At 41.1% G+C, this 21812-nt stretch overlaps 1 protein-coding gene across 2 annotated transcripts in view; it reads left to right on the top strand.

The window, feature by feature from the left end:
• Positions 1 to 21487, top strand: part of LOC117452000 (TNF receptor-associated factor 2-like) — a 28460-nt gene extending 6973 nt beyond the window's left edge. Inside the window, exons 5-11 of one of the 2 annotated variants that reach the window (XM_034090401.2) lie at positions 240 to 314; positions 433 to 507; positions 1132 to 1620; positions 2979 to 3156; positions 6313 to 6461; positions 7268 to 7486; positions 21469 to 21487. In XM_034090401.2, the coding sequence (XP_033946292.1) occupies positions 240 to 314; positions 433 to 507; positions 1132 to 1620; positions 2979 to 3156; positions 6313 to 6461; positions 7268 to 7486 (1185 nt within the window). In that variant the 3' untranslated portion in view covers positions 21469 to 21487. Of the gene's footprint in view, positions 1 to 239; positions 315 to 432; positions 508 to 1131; positions 1621 to 2978; positions 3157 to 6312; positions 6462 to 7267; positions 10112 to 21468 lie in introns of those variants that run through there. The other variant, XM_034090402.2, reaches the window with a different exon arrangement.
• The last annotated feature ends 325 nt before the right edge of the window (positions 21488 to 21812 follow it).

Raw genomic sequence — 21812 nt, 5'->3', positions numbered from 1 at the left:
GATTTTAACATTTTGTATATTTCCACGTCCCAAACAGCTCATAAACATCAGATGAAAGAAAAAAGAGATTTACAAAAACATTTGTATTATAATTTTAAAAAGTGTCAGAGAGATGCTGATTTAAAATCGTTGTGACTGAAATAATATGTAAAAATGTATACATAAACATATATTTAGTCAACTCTTGTAATGAGGTCTGACTGCAGCTGGATGAGAGATCTCTCTGCATACCGTTTTAGGCTCATGATGAGATCTGCCCGAAGTACCCGCTGACCTGTGAAGGCTGTGCAAAGAAAAAGATCCCCAGAGGAAAGGTACCCCACGGATTCTGTTCAAGTCATTTATTTTTGATTTGGTTGGATTGGTCTCATTTACCATTTATTCTGCAACCCTTTCTATAGATCATAAGCTTCCTTCATTTTTGTTTTGCAGTATGTGGACCATATTAAATTCTGCAGTAAATTTAAAGCACCATGCCGATTCCATGTTGTTGGCTGCGATACGTCTGTAAGTAGACATTTTCATCATAAGTTGCTATGTGTGTGAAATGGCTTATGTAACGACTACTGGATCATGTAATAACTCCAACATCCCACAATCTTTCGCTTCGCATGTTACTCTTCGAATAGCACACAATATGACTGTTTAAGCCTTCTTTAAACTGTGGAGCAGTAAAAGTGAAGACATTTAGTTTGTAGATACTTCCTCTGAAAACTCAAATGTAAATGTATTAAGCGCCGCTTTCTTTTCTTCAATCTTTAATGAAAATACTGAATTGCATTTGATGGCAATTCAAAACAGTGTGATAGAGTACATCTCTCCTGAGCAGGTGGCAAATGGTGTGTGTGAATGTGTGTGTGTGTGTGTGTGTGAATGCTTACCTTTGCTCTAAAAGTCCTTGATCGTAGAGACTAGAAAAAGTTGTGCAAATACAGTCCATTGAGCTTTCACTAAAATGAACAAACATCTTAATTGACAAAACTATTTTGTATGTTCATCAACATGTATTTTCTTCTTCTATGGTACAATTTAACACAGCATAATTAAAAGGCCATTTGTTTATGTGTAACAGATGAGGCCTGTATTCGGTGCTCTGAAGGTTGTTCTGCTCGTGTCTTTCTTTGAATGGAGGTGGAGAAAGAGAAGATGCATGACCATGAGAGGCAGTGCTCATACGAACACCTCAACATGCTCCTGCATTTCATCATGGGCATCAAGGTGAGCCTGGAGAGCCTGCAGCCCCAGAGCCTGGAGGCCGCCAGCCACAAGCTGCAGGAGCTGCACCAGTCCCTCCGGGAGCTGGAGCTCCAGATGAGCCAGCTGGTGGGGGGAGGGGGGTTGGCGGCCTCCGTGCAGGGTGCCTGCGCCCCCACCCTGGCCCCCTCCTTCACCCCGCTGCCCAGCGGCGTGGAGGCCGCTCTGGAGCTGCAGCTCCAGAGCGAGAAGGCCAAGGTGGTGGAGCTGAGCCGCCGCTGCCAGGAGCTGGAGCTCAAAGTCAGCACGTTCGAGAACATCGTGAGCGTCCTCAACCGAGAGATGGAGCGCTCCTGCACCATCGTGGAGGCCTACAACCGCCAGCACAGACTGGACCAGGACAAGATCGAGATCCTCAACAACAAGGTGACCTCTGCACTGCAGCTAGCATCAAGCTAATGATCCAGGAGGGATATAAGGTTGTCATGGCAGCAGAACTGAAATACATTTGAAAGGTCGGCTTGTTCTAATCATCATGCTTTTTCTTCAAATCCACTGATAACATCATCCCCATCCTCATCCAACTGCACTGGCCCACATTTAAAGGTGTCCTATCATGAAAAATGCACTTTTTTATGTATTTTATACTTAAATGTGTCCCCGGAGTGTCAGGGAACTCACAAAGTGTTAGACAACAAAATCCTCTCTCTTTTCCTCCGTACCCAAATCTCTAAAAACGGGGTACAACGGAGCTGATCCAGATTTGTGTCCGATATGATGTAATATAGGAAATGTGGGCTGGCTTTATGCCCACGGCCCTATCAGAAACGTCGCTATCAGAAACAATGCACAACATGTTTCTGACGTAATATGGTCTTTGTTTACATTAGCAAGCGTCGCTAACACTCAGAGCTAACCTGTACTGGAGAGAGTATGTGTAAAAAAGCAGGAAATAAAAAACTCACCTTGTAGTAAACCCGCAAGAGAAAAAACATTTGAGCTCCATACTGTTTCAGAAATAATTCTTGAAGTGGTTTAGAACAGGATATGGCGTTTAATCACGGCAGCATTTAGCTGAATCTGAGCAGAGCAGACAGCCTGCTCGTCACAGAACTCACAGTGCTCAAAAGGGGGCGGGGCCAGCAGAGAATCATCACTTCTCTAACAGGGCTGAAATAGAGGGATACGAGGGATGTTTAAAATGCATGATCTGTTTGGTATTTTGAGCATAACACATCATAGACATGTTTTTTATTGTGTTATCTTAGTTTTTATTTCAGTTTCAGCAACTTAACATATCAACACTTGTACCTAATGTCTTTTCATTTTTCCTTCAGCTGTATCAACATAGTATATAAAATATTATAAAATATGAAGGAAAAACAAGAAAAAAACTTTTTTTAATGCAAAAACCTACATTTTAAATAAACGTTAATTATAAACTAAAGCTGTTTTAGCTGTTTTTTAGTAAAGTAAAAGGTACAATATTTAGTAATGAAGTATGAGGCATGAAAATAAAATTCTCAATTAATGGACCTCAATTTTGGTACTAAGTACAATGAGTGATTGCAATACAATTCTATACAGACCTATTATATACATTCATAGATTTCACATAACTGTATTAGGTTAGTTGAAAGCAATAATATAAAAAAATGTATTAGGTTCAACTTAATATTAATCTGTTGACATAATACATTTAATTAAAGTCAACATCTCAGTTGGTTCAGTGTGGGAGCGTATCTCAGTAAAGACTCACAGACAGATGTGTTCCTGTGCTGCAGGTCCGTCAGCTGGAGAGGACGGTGAGTCTGTGGGACCTGTCCATCGTGGAGATGGAGGGGAAGATGAGGGAGATGTCTGCGGCCACATACGACAGCATCTTTGTGTGGAAGATCTCCGACTTCACCAAGAAGAGGCAGGACGCCGTGGGCGGCCGCGCCCCCGCCATGTTCTCCCCCGGTAACCACTGAGCTCTGACCCACACAGCGAGGGGCCATCGGTCTCTTTCAGGGCTTCTACTTTCAACAGCAGAAATCAAATCTGAGCTGACAGAAAATGCTCCGTTTTAGTTTAATACACACAGTTAAGCTCACACACACTATTTCATGAACATACAGGTTCACCTGCTGAACTAAAAACAGAACAAATGAGTAATCTAATAGTAATCTGATTACATATTTTGTAAGTAACTGTAATGGAATACAGTTATTTATGTATTAGTTTATTCCACTCCACATAATAATTATTATAAAACAAAACATGTACATCATCATCATCATCATCATCATCATCATCATCATCATCATCATCATCATCATCATCATCATCATCATCATCATCATCATCATCATCATCATCATCATCATCATTTAAAGAGACTCTTGGTCCATTATTACAAAACAGAGGTGACTGGTATCGTACAGCAGCACTGAAACACGGATTTGACAGCAGCATAATGACAGAGTTATGAGAAACATTCAATCGACAGATGAATTTGTACATTAGATTTCTCAAAAGAGCATGGAACGTGTTGACTCATGCGTTACAGAACATTTCACTTGCACCGCAGCACCTTGGTTTTCTAAGCAGTATACGCAAACAGTCATTATATGCAACCTGGAGCTTCCGGAGGCTCGCCTTCTTATACTTGAGCCACAAGGGGGCAGTAGAGAGAGGAGTGCAATAAGCTCTAAAGAGGTTCACCTTAACCTCATCTGAACACCAAGACAATTTTCTAGCCAACATGTTGGCTTGAATATATAAGACACGCCGCTGTCTATACATGTCATCATCATCAGCCATTTCATCTGTGATGATGTGTCCCAGATACTTAGTGTACAGCAAACAGACAGCAGATACTTAGTGTTACAGCAAACAGACAGCAGATACTTAGTGTTACAGCAAACAGACAGCAGATACTTAGTGTTACAGCAAACAGACAGCAGATACTTAGTGTTACAGCAAACAGACAGCAGATACTTAGTGTTACAGCAAACAGACAGCAGATACTTAGTGTTACAGCAAACAGACAGCAGGTACTTAGTGTTACAGCAAACAGGCAGCAGATACTTAGTGTTACAGCAAACAGACATCAGATACTTAGTGTTACAGCAAACAGACAGCAGATACTTAGTGTTACAGCAAACAGACAGCAGATACTTAGTGTTACAGCAAACAGGCAGCAGATACTTAGTGTTACAGCAAACAGGCAGCAGATACTTAGTGTTACAGCAAACAGACAGCAGATACTTAGTGTTACAGCAAACAGACAGCAGATACTTAGTGTTACAGCAAACAGACAGCAGATACTTAGTGTTACAGCAAACAGACAGCAGGTACTTAGTGTTACAGCAAACAGACAGCAGATACTTAGTGTTACAGCAAACAGACAGCAGATACTTAGTGTTACAGCAAACAGACAGCAGATACTTAGTGTTACAGCAAACACACAGCACCTGTCCTGATAGGCAGAATGTTGGAAAACAAAGGTTCTTATCCCCTTTTGCTCTGCAGATCATTACAGCGCTCTTCTTAGCATTAGCCGCGTTCACACTGCGGTACTTTTCCCACAAAGGTTCATGCGAACTTAGTTCATGAACTAAGTACAGATCGCGTTCACACCGGAATAAGTCCCTGAGGGAGGATTAGGCAAATGAAGCCGCTGACGTCACTTCTTCTTCTTCTGCTTTGGGTTTACTGGCAGGCCGCAAACCACTTCACGGCGTATACTGCCGCCCAAAGTCCCCGGCCGGAAGTCCCCGGAGTTGGGGACTGGCTTCAGTAGAAGCTGCTGGGAGTCCCAGCAGCTTCTACTGAAGCCTTCCGAGTAAATCGCCAGAACGCCGACACCTCCTCATCTCCACCGCTCCCATGTTTTATTTTGTGTTGCCATAAGTTAGTCTCTCTGCGTTTCTGCGCTGGGCTAATGCTAATGCTAATAATGCTAATGCGAGGATAATAAAATGGCGGCTTCACAAAACTTTTTGGGAGTTTTACGGGGCGTGGTTTGCAATCTGTCCAGCCAATCAGAAATATAGCTCTTTTCTCAAAAAAGAGCCGTTCGAAAGTCCCTGCTCTCTAGCAGGGACTTTCGAGGGGGTAAAAAGGTTCGCATGAACTACTTTTAGTACCGGCTCTTTTTGGTGTGAACGCGATCATGAACTAAGTTCGCATGAACCTTTGTGGGAAAAGTACCGCAGTGTGAACGCGGCTATTGTATTTAATGTCAAATTTGACTCCATAATCAGAACAAACATTTAGCAACTGTTGAAAACCAGCACTGCTAGGAGAAACAATTGCCAGATCATCGGCATACATAAGATGGTTTACATTACAATCACATGACCAATCACACACCCTGTTTTACAGACCCTTAAATCATCTGATAGATCATTCATATAGATATTAAAAAGGCTCGGTGAGAGGAGCCCCCCCTGGCGGACTCCATTACCAACACCAAATGGCGCCGCGACTGCATTCCCCCATTTGATCCGCATGCTCTGGTTGGCATACCAATAAGCCAGGATCCTAATTATACTGTTAGGCACACCTCTTTGTCTCCATTTTAAAAACAGTTTGGGATGGTTAACTCGGTCAAAAGCCTTCGAGGCATCAATGAAACCAACCAGAACAGTGGAATTCTGTCTTCTATATGTTTCTACCATTTCCTTCAAAGCATAGATGCATAGCTCAGTACCATGCTTAGCCTTGAAGCCAAACTGGTTATCTGAGGTACATAAATAAGAACATAGTCCACTACACTATACGCATGTTTTGGTAGCCCATGATGGAAAGGAGCAGGGAAATGAAAATCGTTCCTTTTTTTGTATCCTGTTACATGTAATCCATTACTCGCCAAGCCTGATGTCAACATTAACGCGTTAACACTCTCAATTCATCTGGAAACCTTAACGCATTAAAGAAAAATTGTATTAACGAAAATGATTCACATGACCAAGTTTGACCCAAAGTTGCTCCGTAATACCAGTGCATATGTTTACCATGAATTCCATGGCAGTGAAAAGGCAAAGAAATGGAGAGAATTGTAAAAGCTACATGTGTTGCACTGACTGAAGACCACTGGCCATCATCAATGACCATCATTATGTTTTCCAGCTTTTTATACCAGTAAATACGGCTACAAGATGCGCCTGCGGATCTACCTGAACGGCGACGGGACGGGCCGGGGGACGCACCTCTCACTCTTCTTCGTGGTGATGAGAGGAAACAGTGACCCACTCCTCAAGTGGCCTTTCAACCAGAAGGTGAAAACTGTTTTTTACTTGACAAAAATAATGAATCAATCCATCCAAATATAGCAATTTTCATAAATTAAAGGTAACATAAAGTGCATCACAAAAATAAAAATACCAACACCCCCCTCCCGGTCATTAGCCTTATAAACATAATACTACCAGGCACTTATGAATATATAAGTTAATATATCCAAAGTAACTGGATGACTTTAGTTCATTTACAGATTGAAAATCATAATTGAAAACATAATCAAGATGACAAATACCCAACAGTATATAAAGTCATTATTTACCATTTCCTTTGGCAAGATGCTGAACCCCAATTTGCTCCTGACACATTGCCAACGCTTACTATGGCTCTGTAGCAGGAAGCTGCGTCGATTGCTCTAAAGCTCACTCATAATGAAATTGGATACTGTTTGTGTTCATTTACAGAATACTATTGTTCAATTAAGTGTCCACTAGAACTTCATTTAGGTATGCTTAATAGATGTCTTACAAAGTAGACTGAAAACTATAGGAACCGAATAAGCTATGTGAAAAAAAGAAGAAACGTATCACAAACCCTTTATACTATCACACTATATAGATACTGTATGTATCTATATAGGGTTAGGTTGTTAAAACAAGGCATATGTTATTGAGGGTGCTCCATTATGTTATGCTTTAACTTTGGCCAGTGGACAGTCTTTATGCTAAGCTAGGCTAAACACGTCCTGACTCCAGCTTCAAACTCGACACAAATTGAAGCTACTTTATGGATTACCTTTGTTTTTAAGTGATGTTAAAATCCAGAAAATCCCCAATGTGTCCAGGTCACCCTCATGCTGCTGGACCAGAACAGCAGGGAGCACATCATCGATGCCTTCCGGCCCGACGTCTCCTCCTCGTCCTTCCAGAGGCCCGTCAGCGGTATGAACATCGCCAGCGGCTGCCCGCACTTCTGCCCACTCTCCAAGCTGGACTCCAAGAACTCCTACATACGTGACGACACCATCTTCATCAAGGCCATCGTCGACCTCACTGGGCTCTAGGTAAAGGACTGGGGCCACTCTGTTGCTCCTCACCACTTTAACTTCCCCAGTCACTGCCATCTGTCTTTGAGAACCGTCTTGTTCTTTTTTGGTGAAAGTACGGATTGTTGGAGGGAATAAACAAGACCCCAACTAGAAGCTGAGCTTACTTTGACCAGTGGGTCTTCATACGTTGTTGTTTATCTAAAACATTGATTACTTACCAAAGTGACTGGAGAAGGGAACTCAGTATACAGTGTGTGCCAATATCTGCCTGGGGACAGGTGTTCATGTTTATGAGCTGATACTGTGGAAGCTGTCCATTCACATTTAAACGTTGTTTCCTGCTGCTAGTAAATAAGGTCCAAACAATAATTGCTGCTAATTTTGTTCCAAAATAGTTAGGATTTAACCAGCAGCTACTAGCTAGCATTACTTCAATAACTATTCCATCCCAATACGTTTTTGTTGGGCCCAACAAGCTAAACGGACACGACATATGGCCTTTAGAAGTTGAATTTGCTAACGTGCTAGCAAAGTCTATGCTCTTCTCACAGTCGTGTGGTGCAGGAATGAGTAAGCATTTGACCACTTCTGTTTGTTTCTAACGCCTGGGGTTAATACAGGTTTTTCTCAGGTTTTGTACCACGATATACATACGTCAGTAAATACCACACTGGTGTCTGAAGCTATGTGTAATAAAAACAGCAGTTACTAACAAGTGTCTAAATGACACTACTAAATGTCAGCATGCCGAACATTAGCCACCTTTAGCTTAGTGGTGATTACAGGGAACCATGCGCAAGTCATGTAGGTCGTTTATAGCCTAACGTTACCATTTTACTATTGGCAAATGCATACACTTCAGAAATCATTAAAGTGGTTTTATTATGTTGAGATGATCCTGCTGAACTAAATTGTTAGTATCATAAACTTGTGTGCCAAATATCTTATTTTCTGCAACATTTGAAAATCCATTCAAAAACTCCCATTGCAGTTAGTCGAGGGACCCCTTGCGATGGCAACTTCCGGATCGGCCTTCACAAATAGGAAATCTCTGCCTCCCTCTACACAGAGTAGCATTAGTAATTCCTGTCTCTGGCAACTGATGGTTAAACGCCTGAATATTCTCTGCTTGAAGTGCCGGCCACGTCTGAGGGACATGTATGGCTCTTGAGCTTGTAAGATGCCCCCCTATGTTCTGCAGCAGGTCTCTGGTCTGATCTGTCTGTAGGCACAGTGGGTTCATCAGACAACAACATAGTTCAAACAGCTTTTGTTACCTAGTTTTCATGTGGAGTGTAATATGTTAGTTTGTGTTGTTGTTATAGTTTGACACAACACCAATATTTTCAGATTGAGCCTTATATCAATGATAGTGTTGCTATGTAGAATAAAGAGCTAACACACAGCGAGAGTTATGCTCACCAATCCGCTGCGCTCCTTAATTTGCCATTCCCGTGTAACCATTTGCGGTGGTGGACATGGCTTGAGCTCCATGATTTCTGAGTGTGTGTGTGTGTGTGTGTGTGTGTGTGTGGGGTGAGCAATGTTAGTTTAGCTGATTAATTCAAAAGATATATTTCAATACAAGATGTGAAAGACCCAGTAAATATCTTTGTATATTAAACTTTCGCTGTCTGCATACTTACACTTTCTTTGACAATTTTAAGGATGTTCTTATTTTAATTGTAGAAGATTAGCATATTTAATAACATGGACATATTGAAATGGGCAAAATGAAGTATTGGAGATGCCTTTGCAGTGATGTGTGCAATGTATGTACTGTACCTACATGAGATGTATAGAAATGTGTCTTCTTCATAGAGGATTCACCTTGGGGAACACCACATTTCATTTTATGCCTCTAAGATGCCTCTATTGTCATCTTCTTAAATATATATATATATAGTACAGTATCAAAAGCAGCGCTTAAGTTGAGCAGTGCTAAAACCGAGGGCTTGATTTACCAATCATTCAAAATCTGAACTAATGCTGTTTCAGTGCTATATTGATACACCGATTTATACGCTCCAAAAATACTGTTAGAATTAATACAATCATTTAACTAATTTAAAATAAATGTATGTAAAACTTAACTTTAAAATGGCAGATTTGATACTGGTCTGTATTAAGTTGGAAACATCTTGCTGCCCTAGCTGCTTCTGGTTACGCTGTGTGTGCTATTACTAACCGCAGAAAGGATGTTGAAGCTTCTGTGAAGACACTGACTTATATCTCCATGTGGGTGTTTCCTGTGGCTGTTCATTAAACACAGACATGTAGAGACTTCAAGGTGGAAGCAGAGCTGATCTATCAAAAAGAAGAAACGGTTGATATTATTGTAATATGTTCCTATGTTTGGCTCTCTGGCAGATTCAAACTGACCTACCTATTACAGAAAAGACGTGCCTGTACCTTTATTATGTTCCCTGTGCCGTCCCGTGAGTTTAAACTTACCAAAATGTGACACTTTAATTTTTTTCAGTGTATTTTTCATTTGTATTTTTGTATTATTGTCATGTGTGCACCTCCCCCTTTAACTGAACCCATTGATGGGATGAAGTGACTAAGAATGTAGTGATTTTCACAGATGATTCTCATAGTCATCCAAACACATTCAGCATGCCTTCCAACCTGCAGCTCCCAGTGCATGAGACGTTTCAGTAGAAAAAGAACAGATTTAAATTATTTTTATGATCAATATATAGAGCATACTAGCATTGTGATATCATTTTGGGACTAACATTGATTGTGCTGATTTTGAGATTTGTGCTGCTGTGAAATGTAACATATCTGATTATTATATAGATTGTATTCTTTTATTTATTGAATCTTCAGACTCCAGCCGGGGATCCGTGTCCCATCTGAGCGGTTGTTATGCTGTATCAGCGATATTGACTCGTTGGAAATGCCACACTGCCTCACTGTTATTGCAACAGAATTAACAAAATGTCAATGTGATGTATGTATTTCAGTCTGACTGAAAGCTTTTCTTTACATATCTATTTCTCTGTGTTGAGATTAAGATGCAATGCTGTCATCTGTAGCAATGGCATCAATCTGCTTGTTGTTCTCTCTGCTACGTTGTGTGGATCGTAACTTGTGTGTTAGTGAACTCTTTGTACTACCAGAAATGTGTTCCATATTTGTATTTCGTTTTCTTTTATTAAAGGTTTTAAGGTGCACTCTATGCAAAGACGTGTGATGTTAATCAAGTTTGTAAAGTGTAAAGTAACAAACTACTACAGCTCATTGGTGCGTAGATTAACACAGTTTTACCACAAGGGGGCGCACATGCTCCACATACACACAAAGCTGCAACATGTCCGTGTTAATGTAGGTCGTTTGGATTTAAAGTCAGGGTTGGGAGGGTTACTCGGAAATATCATTGGTTACAATTTCTTGATACCTGTACAAAATAAATAATCAGTAACCTAATCTGAGGATTCAAACATAAAAGAAATGTAGCCTATCTATTTTTTAGACATGTAACGGTAATCTGATTACTATAACTGTAAGGGAATACCGTTCTGAGTACAGATCTTCAATTGTACTTAGTTACATTCTATCTCCTGAGAGCATTGCACACGTTTAAAATAATTGAAACTGATGGACCTCGTCACAGACCTCAAATCATATTTCTTTGTTTTGTTGGTTTCCAGCTCAAATCAACTAACTCAGTTCACCTTGTTAAGCTTTTCTAATTGTTAAAGTCATGGAAAACACATGGGATGTATTACATTTAGCACTGTAAAAATAGTGTATTGCCGATTACTCAACGAAATATCAATGATAGGAACCGACATATTCACGTTCAAAGAAGCCATTCTTGATTAAGGGTCGGTTAGTGATTTAGAAGCCTCCCTGACTCCACATCACGTCATCCTGCGCTTAGACAGGCCGACTTTCCCACACATCTGTCCCACTGACAGACTTCCTCCTGTGGGACTACTGGAACATCAGGCAGTAAATCATCCTGTGGCAGTGAGCATGTAGAATGATGTACACATTATATATTTGGATGTTATCTCTGTTAAATGGTAATTATTTGTTGCTGCATGCTTATATCGTAACAAACAGCCACTAACCTTACTTAGCTCAAAAAAACATTGTCTTAAAATGCAGTACTTTAATGTACAAAAGCACAATGTGTATGTGCAGGCCAGAAACAGTGGTGGATGCGTAGCTTCAAAGAGATCATGTGGAGTAGCCATCACTGCTAGGATAGAGGAAATGACCAGGCACTTGGGAATACCGTGAGTTCGTCTAAAGAGGAAACGTTACCCGCCATTTCTATGAATGAGCCTATGGTTGTCTACAGGCGGCTCTCTGTTGGATCTCCTGATCCAGGTTAATGTGCTGCCCTCAACCATGCATGCTGGAAAGAGAGTGGAAAGTCTCAGGGTCTGCAATAAAATACAAATATGTAGAGTTGCTGAAAGAGGATCAAGTGGCTTTCTGGAATAGAGATTCGCTTTCACCAGAGACCAAAAGAAACAAAGATTGCATAAAAGTATGTCCGTTATTGCCATGTGAACATTCATTGGATTCTACGACCCATGACTGTGATGACTGGCTGTGAGTTTTTCCATACAAATGTGTGTAAACTGTTTGGTCCTCAGAAGTAATATGAGCAGAGCAGTGGTTCCCAAACTTTTTGTGCCCAAGGCACACCAAAGGACAAGTAAAAATCTCAAGGCACACCTATTGTGCAAAAATAGCCCTTATAACACGTGTTATCACTCATATCATGTAAAATATCTGTAAATGTGCATAATTATTTACTAATGCCAAATAAAATGTGACAAAGACAACTATATTACTCATGAAATATTTATTAACGAAATATTTCAGAAATTAATTTGAAACGTTATCAAATTAGGCTTCCTCAAAGCAGCAACACACTCATTTAAACCAGACAGGTTACAACATTAAAAATGAGACAAAGGAAATTCTGTCAATGCAAGGAAGCTGCATTGTCCATGGTCCTGAACTACAAATTATAAATGTAACATTTCAGCATAGATGGGGTCGTTACTAAAAAAAGGTAATATATTACATATTACATATGACTTTAAAAAAAGTAATATATTACACTACTTCGTTACTCTCTACATAAAGTAACTCGTTACTTAACTCGTTACTTTACTCGCAGGGCCGGCCCGCCCCTCCCTGCAGGCAGATCACGCAGACTGCTAAAGTTTCAAATGTTCTCTTTAGTTCAGTTTCCATTGTCGCATAAGACGACTGATCCAGATCCTGAATGTTTTCCTATCTGACCATGGCTGTCCTCTGTCTCCTGCTATCTGTATATTTTGCGCAGTCTATCTCTGCTCACTCTGTTGCGTCGGCGTGTTCTCCTGCGTGTTGGCCAGGTGTTGCACTGGAACCAGGACACCGCAAAGACTTCAGCCGAGCACGTACGAACTGCGCTATGGCGTGAGTGGCAATAACTCTCCTTACCAGCAGGCGGCGGTAGTGGTATTCGTCATTCAAAACAGGCAACAACCGGAAAACAGAGAAGAAGAACAGACTGATATAAACAAACAACAAATAGCGTGTGCGGGTAGCTCCACCATAGCATGTGTTCTTTGCAGCTGCTTGTTGAGGTTTGACGTGGTGTTTACAGCAGTGGATAACAGCTTCTGGCCTGGACACAGTTTGCACCTCACCGTCACATTCCTGTCTATTCTTCGGATGAACTCAAAATAATGGGCATACCTCCACCCCTCGAGAGTTATCGCTGACTCAGCCATGTTTATGCAGCACTGCACGTGGAGATGTGGACGCGCAAGTCGCGCAGATTACGTACATATAAACCTACAAAGTACTGATATAGTAAATAAAAAATTATTATTTTGTGTGTAGTTATATATTGTAATAATAATGTATGGGTGTCACAAAATCCCACGGCCACACCCGTACTTGCCTCACGGCACACCAGTGTGCCGCGGCACACCGTTTGGGAACCACTGAGCTAGTGTGTATCAAACATATCCAAGTCTTCAGAGTACTACTATCCTCAGGCAAGGTTGCACCAAAACATTCATTTGCACCAAACTTTGAATGTTGAACTCTCTTAGAACAACAGTTTCGTTTTTGACATAGATCAAATGTTATACTGTGGAACTAAAACTTTAAAGCTTCAATTAAAAATGTGATCCCGTTTCAATTTAAATGTACTCTTTGGAGTTTTAACATTCTAAATGGCTGTCATTTAGAGATCAATCGAGCAAATAATCAAGACTGAAAGATCGAGGTCGCAGATACAAGCGGCCAAAATGGGTTTCCTATGGAGGGTGGCATCTCCCTTAGGGATAAGCTGAGCATTTCAGTGATGTGGATGGCCTCAGAGTAGAGCCGCTGCTCCTTTGCCTGGGAAGGAGCCTGGGAAGCCCCTGGAATCCCCCAGTCAGAGCTGGTTGATGTGTCCAGGGAAAGGGAAGTTTCCCAGCTAGCAGGGAACGTTCTCACAACTTTGGCTAACGTTACCTACAGGTTCTAATAATGTTTAATAATTAAAGAAACGTTTTAATCTGATGTTCAAAGAACCTTTTGAGGATGTTTATTATTTCAAATAATGTTCCTACACTTAAAAAAAACGGGGAGTAAGATTTACTTACTTTAACGCACTCAGAAAACCTAAGTAAATGTAACAACATATATTTCAAGTAGCTTTTTACTTACAGTTAAGAAGTCTTTGTTACTAAAGGTACTACAATTTACTTAAAGGTCCATGTCATGCTTTTCCGGGGTATCACCCGTCCCCTTCTGTGTTATGAAGGTTTTATGGCATGTAAACGGTCTGCAGAGTCAAAAACCCTCAAAGTACACTTTGTAGCGAGAAAAACTCTAACACAGAAATACTTCCCCAAAACGTCTCGTTGGAGATTTCTCATTGTCCAATGTTTTCGTCCTGGGTATCGCTGCGTAGGGATACCCAGTAGGCCACGCCCAGAGCTATGGCCGCACCCTCTGCCACTGCAGCCTTTCACGAAACAAAGCTTTCCAAACCTTTCAGCGATTCATGCCGGATATGTTCAGCGTAGGGCACTGAAGAACGATGCTGTTTCCTACTTGTTTGGACCCAGCGGGAGATTCAGGTACACAACCTGTAAGTATTCATTGTTGTTGTGTATTTATGATGTTTAAAAACAAACAAGGTATCTACCACGACTGTTTAAATAGGTAAATGTTTTTTTCGGGCTAGTACGTTGGGATCGCAGAGAAATGCTCTCTGCAGACCCGTTCTCACAGCGTTATAAACCTTTTTCTTACTCAATATCAAGCCACAATTATTGTTTTTACTTCGGCTGTGAGTGTTTGTGTGTGCTCAGGATGAGTTTAGCTTGTTCTCCTGTATGACACGGAAGCCTGTCTGCTCCGTTGCAGCAGCTGCGAGCAGCAACAGCCTCTCAGCATCGCAACCAATCAGAACACACTGGGCTCACAGGGAGGGGGGGCAGGAGCTCCAACAAGCCGTTTAGGACAGAGAGTGAACACTGCTGAATACTCATACTTTACAGAGATGTGTGAGTATGAGAAACCAATGTGAGTTTGGAACATTGCACAGTATAAATCTATTTTAGTATACCTCAACAATGGAATTATGATCAGTAGAATGCCATGACGTGGGATCTTTAAGATTACATTTGCATCTTATTACAAATCTCCAGTAAAAAAATATTTGGCTTTTCAGGTTGTTTTTACTTGCTATTTGTATCTTTTATTTAATAAATTATGTAGGTAATATTAAATATAATTATTAAGTATCATCAAATGCAAATGTCTTAGTCAATAAAACAGTTTTACACTAAGGCTAATACAAAAACAAAACATAGACACACTTAAAAAACAACACTATTCCCCACTCCCGTAGCTGGGCAGACAGACAAGAGGTTCCCAAGAAAAAACTCTGCTTCAGGAGTTCCGTTATAAAGTTTTACTCAGAAAATGTACATTAATTTCAAGTATAGCATCATTTAACATATCATACATTTCCCGCGTGTGTTAACAACCATAAAATAAAACGATAATAAACTTCTTATTACAGACACATGCATTTCCTAACATTTGGTCTTCCTACCTATGCTGTAAAATGTATTATCTCTTCGATTTACACACGGCATCTATTGCACGTCTGGTCTGTCCGTCCTGGGAGAGGGATCCCTCCTCTGTTGCTCTCCCAGAGGTTTCTCCCATTTTTTCCCTTTAAACTGTGTGTTTTTTTCCGGAAGTTTTTCCTTGTACGATGTGAGGGTCTAAGGACAGAGGGTGTCGTTTTTCTTATACTGATATTCTGAACAATCTGTGCTGTTGTATTTGCTGTAAAGTGTCTCTACTGTAGGCTATTTATTTATGTATTATATGTACAATACATTTTTTTTATAAATGTGCTATATAAATAAAACTTGATTTAATTTGGTTTGATAATATGGCCTACACCGTTTAAGCCCGGATGCCCCCGGTGGAGAAATGATAACGCTACATTAGCATCGGCGATCTTTTCTACTTCACGCTATCTGCACAATGGTTGACATTAAACATTAAAAAGACCAGGCAGTTCAGGGAGAATCAAAGGAAGGCAGGCAGGCAGCTTTGCATGACATTCTCTGGACGTGTTTCATTGTGGTGACAGTGAGGGGAGTCAATCCCTTTTTTTTGGCAAAATAGTAGTGACGGCCATTTTGGTGAAGTGTGTAGAGATGTAGTTCATTGAGCGTTTCACACAAAAAAATGTGTTACTTCACAATTTTACGACACATTTTTATTTTTTTGACTTGCAAAATCATCTTTTAAATTGACAAACATCATATGTGTAATTCGTGGCACAATTCAAATGGGATCAAAAGATAATCTTTCTCTCGCCATTGACAATACATACATTTTCCGAAATAAGGTCCCATGGAGGTCCACCGGAAGGGGAGGGACTTTGCCACTCTATTGGCCGATAGGCGATGACTGCAGAAAGGATCATTTCCATAGACCCCATGTTCAAATGCCCAACTTTACAGCAGAAATAAACATGTTCTACCCTTGGCTCCATACATTTTATTAGCGTATAGTTAGAGTCCACTTCATGATTATGGATCTGTGAGTGAATTGTTTTCTAACGCGACCCCTTTTATTTATATTAGGTCCTTAACGTTTTTTCATAAACTAGGGGCGTGTCACATTGAGTGACAGCTCTGTCAAGTGACATGCCGCTGTTAGCTCTTGTCTCTCTGCTAGCTGCTCCGTGAAGCTACAGGGATTCTGCCTGCTCAGCTCATCCTGGGAACACAACGTGTCCCCGGCCGTGGTTGTTTGTTCTTCATGCTTATATATCGGACTATTGTGACTCGCTCTGCGGTTAAAACAGACGGTGCATGAATGCGGTTTTGCGTAAGATGAAATTTGAGTACTTTATTTATGTGTTTATGATTTTATATCAGCTATGTAATGAATGTTAAGGCTTGGGTTAGCGTGTAAGCGAGTGGTAGCTACATCGGTGCTAACGATGCTAATCGTAGCCTCCAAGGTTAAAACCATAGACTATAATATAAAGGTTAAAACGAAATAGACAATTGTTAAGCGGGATAATACTGTACAACAACGGCTTCTATTGAGGTTGATCAAATAAGGTCATCCTTGTAACTTAGAGAGATATTTTATTATGTAGGTAGAACTCTATGCATCGCTAAGGGTTAATTTAAATTGGCTATGCTCAAGTATGTAGACAAGCTAAACGTTGAAGTAGTGTATGTTGAAATCAACCTCACAATAAGATGTGTATATTACAAATATAATGTCATATTTCAAGATGATTACTTAGATATTACAATATGGTTGGTTGAGCTGGAGTTCATTATTGAGCTTACACGTTAACGTCACAGTCCCATCTGAAGAACGAACCCAAACCTTGTTGTTTTTATTAATTGCATTACCAAATGGGTATCAAATAAACAGTAAGCATTGGTAACAACACTTCCAAAGTTACAGTAAAATAAAAAGGACCCTGACTCAGACAATACACAATCCAACATGTTCAACAGAAGAGAATCAGTTATATTGTTTGTACACAATGGTACTTTACATATATATCTGTTTGTTTAAAGTGTCCAGGTGATGCAGACAGGCTGGACCAGAGAGTGAGAGACAGAACTGGACTCCTCACAGCAGTGAACTTCAGCTCAGGTACAAAGACTCTATTTTTCATACTGTACAAAGAATCAAGAAAGATATTGGTTTAAATAAATGAAGTATTGACTTTAATACACTGATATACATTCCATTAAACAATACTAAATACTAGATCACCTACACATCAGTTAAGTTGAGGGTTTTTTCCATGCAAAAAGTCACATTTAGATGTTAACAAGCAATATGACTTTGTCAGCTTTCTAATTAATGTATTGAAGGCAAAGATATTTAACACATAGTGAGAACTGCTACTATTTATCTCTCAATATTGTCTGAAAAAACGTGGTAAAAGTTATTCTTTCAGTGAGAACAACAGAGCAAGCTTCTACAGTTGCACTACGTTCTGAACAGTTACATATTATTTTGATAATACATATATCTCAATGTTGATGAATTTCATACTGTTCATTCATAATCTGATTGTCTTTGCAGCTCACTGTTGAAATAAAATAATCATCAGCCATTTCATCTGTGATGATGTGTCCCAGATACTTAGTGTTACAGCAAACAGACAGCACCTGTCCTGACCTTTTGCTCTGCAGATCATTACAGCGCTCTTCTTAGCATTGTATTTAACGTCAAATTTGACTCCGTAATCAGAACAAACATTTAGCAACTGTTGAAATCCAGCACTGCTAGGAGAAACACATGCCAGATCATCGGCATACATAAGATGGTTTACATTACAATCACATGACCAATCACACACCCTGTTTTACAGACCCTTAAATCATCTGATAGATCATTCATATAGATATTAAAAAGGCTCGGTGAGAGGAGCCCCCCCTGGCGGACTCCATTACCAACACCAAATGGCGCCGCGACTGCATTCCCCCATTTGATCCGCATCTCTGGTTGGCATACCAATAAGCCAGGATCCTAATTATACTGTTAGGCACACCTCTTTGTCTCCATTTTAAAAACAGTTTATGATGGTTAACTCGGTCAAAATCCTTCGAGGCATCAATGAAACCAACCAGAACAGTGGAATTCTGTCTTCTATATGTTTCTACACCATTTCCTTCAAAGCATAGATGCATAGCTCAGTACCATGCTTAGCCTTGAAGCCAAACTGGTTATCTGAGGTACATAAATAAGAACATAGTCTATCTAACAACATTCTTTCCAGGACTTTGGATAACACACTGGCTAGAGCAATTGGTCTATAGTTATCCAAGCTCCCTACCTTGCCCGCTTTGTCCTTAATGACAGGGACCAAAGTAACAGTCAACATGGAGTCTGGCAACACACCATGAGTCATGAGGCCGGTAAAAAATGGCAAGAAGAACTGCAACCTTCGGGCTTGCCAGTTTAAGGTGCTCTGCAGTGATTGGGTCAGAGCCGCATGCTTTGTTATCAGCTAGCTGCAATGCTCGATAAACCTCTGTAGCTGAGATTCCCACTGCATCACTTTTCACAACACTACCAACTTTGTAGGGTCACTTTAACACAATTAAGTATAGTAGAGTAATGTTGCCTCCACGACTCGGCTATGTTATCGGCTCCAGATACTCCCTCTATGGTACACGCACGTAACGACGTACTGGCCCTGTTCAGAGCTCTCACCTCCTTCCAGAAGCCAGTCACATCATTATGAAGGAGCTTTTCAGCCGTAGAGTCCGCTCTCAATGTTTCTGTATGTGTGTTGACATAGATCTATTTAGCATTTGTACGCTTTTTGAGATCCAGGACAGGCCCCTCTCTGGGCCTTCCTGCCTGGACCCAGGCCCCAAAAGCATTCTTGGCTTCAGCGTATTGATCAGCCCCATGTTTATTCCACCCTGGCTTGACGTTGTGTCTCTTCCTAGAGTAGGTACAGCACGGTCTACTGGCCTCCCATACAGCTCCCACAATACAATCATACATGTTACAGAGGTCTTCACGGTGAGAGCTTTCATTACAACCCACATCAACACACAGAGCTGCCCCTTTGGGTAGATATCCATCACTCAATAGGACATCAGTTCTCCCATAGTACAATAGCCTATCCTCATTTGTGAGCTTGGACCTGTCCACTTTAGTGGTACAGGCATTTTAACCTCCTGAGACATCTCAGGGAGACTATCACAATCTAGTGACATTACAAAAGGAATGTGATCTGACATTGATGCCTCATACACAATCTCAATTGATCTTACAGTGTCATGGGCATTAGCAGTGCTGATGCAATGGTCAAGCCATGAAGTTGTGTGCCAGGCCTCGCTTATATATGAATAGCTATCTGTAGGCAGAGTATTTGGCTTGATAATATAAGATTGTTATCATCACAGAACTGTAGCATATGCTTAGCAAACAAGGACCTTTTGTCTGATATGTCAGCATTCATATCACCCACTACATAAACTGGTGGAATGATTATCAACAATAAAAGAATGTATAAAAGCAAGTCTGTTCAGGTATTCATCTTCATTATGCTGTGACTCATATGGTGTATACATTGAGAATGCTAAACTCCTTGTTATTCATTTTGATCTGTACAGCAATACACCATTCAACTTCAAGCCTGATGACACTAATGACAGCGTCCAGCTTTTTGTGCCACAGGATAGCCACGCCCCCTGCTATCCTTCCTCTCACTGTTCCCAGAGATAGGTCCGTAGTGGACTCACCAGCCCCGTGAAAATTTTCATTAAGAGAGTTCAACTTTCCCAAGTCCTGCTTTGGTAAGAAGTTTCTTGCAAGCATAAAATGTCACATTTTTGTAGCAAGTTGTCCACCACTACACGTTGGATCCTCTCAGCAGCGCTGTTGCCCGCGACAGTTAAATGATCCAACCCGCATAACGTTTAGCTAAGCAGCTCAGCCGTAGCCCCATTCAGTACCCTCGCATCACCTCCGCTTTACGTGGTTCATAGTATCGCCTCACAACTGAGCCTTCAGGCCAGAGTTCTGGGTTAAACATCTCCGCAACTTCATTGCACTCAGCACACACTTTAAACGAGCTATATCTGCTGCTCGCAGTGTCAATACGGTGACAGTTAGCATCACGGCCGAGTTGTTCAGTTAGATATTCGGACAGTGTCTCAGCGTCAAGGTCTGGCGAGAATTTGGTACCAAAAACACTCACCAACTTCGTACGGATCCCTTGTGCAGCAGTGCCAACAATAGGCTTAGGCATCCTCCGTTCAGGTTTCCCAACAAGCTGTTTAGATAAGGCAGACTGGCCCTCGGCCCTATTCCTCCGACCTCGGCCCTGTTTCACAACTTGACACCATACCTGCAAATTTACCGCAGTTCCTCCAGGGCTCACACAGGCACTCACGGTCCCTGACGCAGCGACCGGGTCAACACAGTTGGGATGTACATCAGTAGAAGAGCCGGGGGGGCTCGCATCCTTCACCGACACCGCACCATCCTGGCCATCACCCTGAGCGCTCCCACAGGTAGTTTCAGCGTCACTTGTTACAGCCAGTCCTCCACCATGACTCGGCTCCAACTGGCGTTCTACGGAGCAACTCTGCTACAGCACGCAGGTTCTGACCGATATCTGCCTGAACTTCCACTACGTGTCTTAATGCGCAAACCTCGCTGTGCAGTCGCTCCATCTTGCTCAGCAGGTTGGACACATCCAGGTTGTTAAACGTAACAGGCGGCAGCTCATCCAGGTAGTGGGAGACAAAACGGGGGATGTTTTCACCGCATTCATTTAGCACTTTTAGGCAGCTTTTGATATTGTTTGCATCCTTCTGGTTGCCTTTAAAGGCCACACACCGCTGCTTGGTTTCAGGACAGAGTTCAAACAACGTCTTTTTAGAAGTCTCGATCCATTCGGAATCAAATTAAGTTAAATCAATTATGTTTCCTGTAATTTTTGTTAGGAAAGGACATGCCTGAAAGACACGATTCAACATTTTCTTCTTCTCTGAGGGTCAAGAAGAACATCCAAGAGGAACATTAAAAGCTGATGTCATGAGATTTTAAGACCAGTACAGGACATTCACTAAGAAACTACTTTTGTGAAAACACTGTCAGCTGATCGAATGCACCTATTTCCACATCTACACTCCATCAGCTGATTATTTCTATTTGCCTCACTTTATGAGCTTCACATCACTTGTGCCTTGTACCGCAGAGTTTGCAACATCACAAATAAATGGGGCCAATCTTCAGTTAGATGTGAATGTGGAATCTAACACTTTCAGTAAGAATAATGGACAAAAGG

Source organism: Pseudochaenichthys georgianus, chromosome 9, assembly GCF_902827115.2.
Source record: "Pseudochaenichthys georgianus chromosome 9, fPseGeo1.2, whole genome shotgun sequence".
In the NCBI taxonomy this organism is placed as follows: domain Eukaryota; kingdom Metazoa; phylum Chordata; class Actinopteri; order Perciformes; family Channichthyidae; genus Pseudochaenichthys; species Pseudochaenichthys georgianus.
The sequence above is the reverse complement of the archived record's forward strand: the minus strand, read 5'-3'. Positions and strand labels throughout refer to the sequence as shown.